This window comes from Crocodylus siamensis, chromosome 3, assembly GCF_052110815.1.
Source record: "Crocodylus siamensis isolate JL-2025a chromosome 3, ASM5211081v1, whole genome shotgun sequence".
Lineage (NCBI taxonomy): Eukaryota > Metazoa > Chordata > Crocodylia > Crocodylidae > Crocodylus > Crocodylus siamensis.
In genome coordinates, this window is record NC_143397.1 from 15161319 (window position 1) to 15167318 (window position 6000).

At 43.0% G+C, this 6000-nt stretch overlaps 1 protein-coding gene across 3 annotated transcripts in view; it reads left to right on the top strand.

Annotated features, from left to right (window-relative positions):
• The window catches only part of SMAD4 (SMAD family member 4), a 39249-nt gene extending 35293 nt beyond the window's left edge, over nucleotides 1–3956 (top strand). For all 3 annotated transcript variants that reach the window (XM_090037798.1, XM_090037797.1, XM_090037799.1), the window contains one exon: nucleotides 359–3956. In XM_090037798.1, the coding sequence (XP_089893924.1) occupies nucleotides 359–570 (212 nt within the window). In that variant the 3' untranslated portion in view covers nucleotides 571–3956. The remainder of the gene's footprint in view (nucleotides 1–358) is intronic.
• The last annotated feature ends 2044 nt before the right edge of the window (nucleotides 3957–6000 follow it).

Consider the following 6000-nt stretch of genomic DNA (forward strand, 5'->3'; position numbering starts at 1 on the left):
AAGTATATTTTGCTACGTTTGCCTTTGTAAAATGGGCTTCTGCCACTAGTTTTTATCATCTCCCCACCCCAGGTTGGGGGGCGGGCCACAGGGTAGAAGAGGTCTGCTAGTCATCTTAAAATAGCTGGTTTAGAAGCTTATAAACAACTTGGGCCATAAAGTAGAGCTGGAAAACCCATGTAACTTACAGTACAGTAGAAATATAGACCCATTGTTTGGCCTGGCTTGTGAGGAGAGAGTAGTACATGAAGAAACAGCTGGGCAAATGGACTTCTCTGTAGAATTGGCTGTAAACGCGTGGTAAAATGGAGTGACAGAGCTGAATGCAAATAAACACATGTGGAAAACTCCTATCTAGGTTTGTCAGCTGCTGCTGGAATCGGTGTAGATGACCTTCGCCGTTTATGCATACTCAGGATGAGTTTTGTGAAAGGTTGGGGACCTGATTACCCAAGGCAGAGCATCAAAGAAACACCCTGTTGGATTGAAATCCATTTACACCGTGCGCTCCAGCTTCTAGATGAAGTACTTCATACCATGCCTATTGCAGACCCACAACCTCTAGACTGAGATCCTGCTGCTGCACTGCTGTGGGCCATTATATTGTCAGGCTGGTGAATTGTAAAATACAGTTCTGTTTATTAGCGGTGCACCGATATATCAGTGCCATATTGGACTGGCACCAGTAAAAGGAAAATTTAACATTATTGGCTTTTTTTGGCCAGTGTAGCCGATAACGTTAACTGATAAATATAATATGCCTTCTGGCGGGGGCACCAGGACGCCATTTGCATGCGCGTAGCTGGATGCATGCACATGGCCTGGAATGCAGCTGGGCAGCATGGAGAGCAGTGCCTTGCAGGTAAGTCTGTGGAAGGTAAGAGGTGGTGGGTGGGGGCAGGCCAAGGCCTCTACAGTAAGGGAGGGAGGGGTGGGCCTGGGGCTGGGGGCCCTGCACAGCCAGGGTAGTGAATGGGACCCAGGGCTGGGAGCAGGACAGCCATGGGTAACTCATCTAAGGGGTGCAGGGATGCGTGCTGCTGCATGCACTCTGCAGGGGACGCATGGGGGGGACATGTACCCCCACCCCCCTTGATTTGTGGGCAGGGTGGATGCAGGTTGCTTGCTGTGGGCTCAGGGCTCTCTAACTTTCTACCTTTCCCTTGGGAGCCCTATGCTGGCCGTGTGTCCCCTGCCCACTGGGCAGTGGTGGCGAGTTGTGCTTTCCATTGCTGGGTGGGCAGGGGACACGTGGCCCATGTGGGGTCCCCGGGGCAAAGACAGCAGGGTGGAGAGCCCTCAGGCCACAGCCTGAATCTGCCCTTGCCTTGCTCGGCTCTGGTTAAAAGCGTCTCTGCACTTAAAAATGTTGGCGGCAGTGCTTGAACTAAAGCTAGTTTGTTGAGCTTTAGTTCAAACACCTCTGTTTGCTGCCATTTTTAAGTGCTGGGATGCTGATTCCCTGGATGAGCCGTCCATGGCTCTGTCCTGCTCCCTGATCTAGCTTCACTGCCCTAGCTGGGCAGCACCCCCAGCCCTTGCCCCACTCCCTCCTTCACCATGGTGGCCTTGATCTACCCTTCTCCCCCCATGCCTCTTACCCTCCACAGACTTACCAGCAGGGAGCTGCTCTCCACACTGCCTGGCTGCATTCCTACAAATCAGTTATCAGATTGGTATTGGCCAGTATGCCTGGTTAATAATAGGCTATCGGTATCGGCCAAGAAAATCTTTATCGGTGCACCCCTACTGTTTATATCCTGAAGAGAGATTTTACTTGTGTTCTGCTTAATCATTTAAAGCCAGGGTTTAAAAATGTGTTTGCTGCCTTGCTCTTAGCAGAAAGAGACTGAATGTACAGAAGTAGAATTTCAGCTTTCTTCACAACTTTATTGCCATAATACATAGCTCTGGGCTTAAAGTGAAAGGTAAATACCATACAGAGACTTTAATTGAGCTTCATTCCTTTGAAACTGAGCCTGTTCTATTTTGGCACCATTTCCACTGAGGGCAAGATGGCAAACTTGTTTTTATACCTCTTGGTTACTTTAAGCCCTATGCCATCATTGACCGTATCAGTTGGCAATGACTTTGTATAGAGAATTTAAAGTAGAAGTTGCAAATGCATTGATTGTATGATGGACACAATATGTATGCTTTATCTATAGTTAATAGTATAAATAAAATCATGAAAACCCCAGTTTATAAATTGTATTTGTTTTGCTTTTATTGACTTCTTTCACACCTTGAGCCTATTCCTCTAGAGTGATCTTTCACTTTCTCTTAAAGACCAGCAGGATCAGCAGCAGCCAATAGCAGTAGGTCTTTTACAAACACTCCCTTCTGTTTTCCCACGGGGCTCTTCTAGCTTTTGTTTTTCAGTAAATCTCAACAAATGTGTCCAGAAGAGTTGGTCTTTCTTTGCTATTCAGTGTGGGGGTGTGATGGTTTGAGAATTCATTTTTGTAGCATGTATTTGGAGAACTGGAGTTTAGTCAAACAGGTCAGAAATGCTTAGAGTGCAAATTCAACGTTGCACTTAAGCATCATCAGTTCAGTCTGCCTGCTGTGTGGTTTTTTTGGGTTTTTTTATTTTGGGGGCGTTTTTTGAGGCTGTTAAGCAGCACACATTTGGCAGTGAACATGTCCAGAGGAGAAGCAGTCTTGGAACAGGTGAAAATTATTCAAGTTGTCTATGCAAGAAACTTAGCAAAAGACTCGGTGCTTTTTCATTCAGAGGTCTGGGTCCATGGTTATTTTCATTATGGTGATAAGAAATGCAGGCACAGCGAGGTCAAATGATTGCCCCAGGTGACAGCTGAGAATATAATTTTAATCCCTTCCCAGCAAGTCTGTGCTGTCTTGTTTTATGATCCACTTCTAATAAGGTACAGAATACTGTTACTTCTACAGTTTAGCTCTGTTTCTTTAGGTTTTTTGTCTGTCTTCTGATGATTTGGCTTGTTCAACTTCCTCATCAGGGGAAGAAAGGTGGCTTTCTTCAGGTGTTTCAAGGAACTTTTCAGAGGTAGGGGTTACTTCTGTCTTGACTTTAGAGACCCTTGCTTGACCAGGAAAAAAAATAGTATCTCTAAATTTAGACTTCCATTGGAAGAACTCTTCTATTGGCTAAAGTAGTGAAGTGAAGCCCAACTATAGGCTACTCTTGGCCAGCCAGCTGTCAGATTGGCTTACTCTGCTCTTAATAGATTCATGGTGTCTAATTGCTTGGAAAATGTGCATTTGTACTTCAAAGAAATCCTTTCATGTCCTTATTTTTCTGCCAAATAATACAGTGAAAAAATTCCTGTGTCTAGTTGAAGGCATTTGCTTCATTTTTGTATGTATTAGGATCAGAAGAGTCAGCTTCTCCGTGACTGTGAGGTTAGGCTGTATTTGTAGGGCTGTCGTAAGCAGGAATTCTCCCATTCTCTCTCTCGAGAGCAGCGTCTGGAATGCCCTCCTATGCATATTGCAGGGTGGGGCATGGCCCTCTACCCAGGACCTCTTAAGTATATATTGACAGTTTTTTATAGAAGCAGATTGCTGGCTGTTGTGGTTCCCCTGCTTGACCTGGGGCAGTTTTGGATGATAAGTCTGTGTTGTTTCATGGTTTCAGTTAGTGTTATGTAGAGTTTAGATTATGGTTGTACAGGATCGTTTGGATAGGGATGATCCTGCTTCAGGCAGGGGTATGGAGTAGATAACCTCTGGAGCGGTTCCGTCTAGCCATACTTCTCTATGACTTCTAGAAACGAGGAGATTTATCTACCGAACACTACTGTAGGTTGGGAAACAGTATTTTCAGCTAGAGGCCTAAGGTACAGAGAGCTCTAAATGTTGCATCCAATATCACGTAGTCCTGTAGTGGAGGTGGGCCAGCCTACAGCCAAGACGTACTCTTGTACCTTATCAGTACTTCAGCTTCACTCTGTCTACAGTAGCTAAGCAGCCACTGTTTAAATTATATCAAGAACTCTTTTAAACCTTCTTGAAAGTTATACAGTGGGTGCTTTAGAATGGATTGTTTTACTTTGCTGTTCTACTTTGCTACCCAAAGCAAGGCTTTGATCCAGTCTAGGCCCTCTGGGCACTACTGGGTTATAGCTTAATTAGAAATAACTAGGTGGTGCTTCCTTGAAGTGGCAGTGGCAGTAATAGTTGGATGGGATGGTTGGGACAGGGCTATTTGTGCCGTGACCAGCGGGTGGGACTAAATGATCTCTTGAAAGTCCCACCAGCCCTACTTATTCCATGGTTGTAGACTTCATTTAAGCCAAGAAGCTTCCACTTTTCCCCAAGCTCTTAATTTTCTGTTCTCATCATGGTTAAAAAATGTATGCTAATGAACAAGATCCTTCTGGTAGACTCTTTTTAATCTAAATATGTTTTAGAGTGCTAGCAGTATTTTATTTTGCTTTCTTCAGTAGTGTATGTAATTGGTTTCTCTGTTTTCACAAAGGTCTTTTTCAAAACTATGTCACCATATTCAGGACAGCTACCTGGGAAATATCTATCCAATCCCTTCTGCAGTATTGTTAGGCACTGAGGTTGGTTTCTGAAGCAGGTAGTTGGCATGTTACTGAATATGGTCCTTCCTTTGTGGTTTCAGTAAACGGTCTGTTATTGAGATCTCCAAGGCCTAGATTGGATTAAAAAAAAAAAAATCATTTGTCCTTTTCATAGTTTCCTCCTTCTTCCCCCCCCAATAAGATTTGCAATAGTATTTGCTCTCTTTATCAGATGTTTCTGAAGCTGATCTGAAACATTCCATTATATTCTGTTAGTAATCTCAGTTTGCATGTTCCTGGTGCATTGGATGGACATCACAATGTTGTTTTTGAGTGCTGTGAAAGCTTCATTGAGGAGTTTGAATAGAAAGCAGTAATACAGAGCCAGATCTTATTTCCCCTCCCACCTCATGGGATGTCTAAACACAATCCTGTATCACTGCATTTCAGTTCCTGGGGGAAAAAGGTTAATACAAAAGGCAGGTAGGTTTTCCTCCTTGGGTTTCTTTCTTTCTTGTTTTTTTTGTGGTAATAGTTTTTAAGGCTAAGTTGGACAACAGTAAATGTGCTGAAAGGCTTTTCAGGGATTTGAGCAGGATTGCATGTTTATATGTAGATGCTTAATAGAGGGAATAGGATTTTGGACAAAAGACCAAGAGTTGGCTGCTGTTGTGCCTCATGTCCATGTGAGAGTGCTGCTTCACTCCTGACTCCAGGACTCAATATTTGAAGGTCAATAAATTTATCTAATGCTTTCTGGCTCTGGTACCTTTATCCATGGCTTTTGGTAGCACTTGTAAGCCACGAGACAATTAGATTGATCCTTGAAAGGTACACATAGCCTGCACTTCGCTGGAGGAGTTTCCTCTTTCAGCACCAAAGCCTAGTAAACCATAACTCTGGTAGCCATTGCCTTTTTGATAAACGGTCAACAGGATTCCCAGTAGTTCTTTGTAGCTCATTGTGTGTTTTTCATTAGACCTAGTTTGTGGATAATACACTGTAGTTAACTTTCCTGAAATTCTGTAACAAAGTGTTTTTGATTAAAAAAAAAAAAAAAAAAAAAAGTAAAGATTAAAATTGTTGGTTTCTTTGTTTTGTTCAGTGGGCAGATTTTATGTATTTTTGGATTAATTTTCCGTCAAAATTGACCATTAAAAAGTGATGTATGGTTACTAAAATAGCTACTTTAGCCTGTCAGCTTACCAAATATATCTCTGCAAATGATAACAGGATTTTGTTTGTGTACAATATTCAGGGAGAGGGATGCTGTCCACGTGTGAAGATGTTTAGGGCTGGTCTAAGGTATGCACCGACTTGAATTGGTTTGGTGCAGCTATTGTTTATGGGTGCCCATGTATGAAAATGCTGCCTGCAGAATTATTGACACAAGCTGAATGTATGTAATGGATAAAAATCACATTGCTGTGTCAAAACAAGTGGTAGAAGCGATTATCTTTTACTAAACTAAATGGTAGCAAAAAAATTG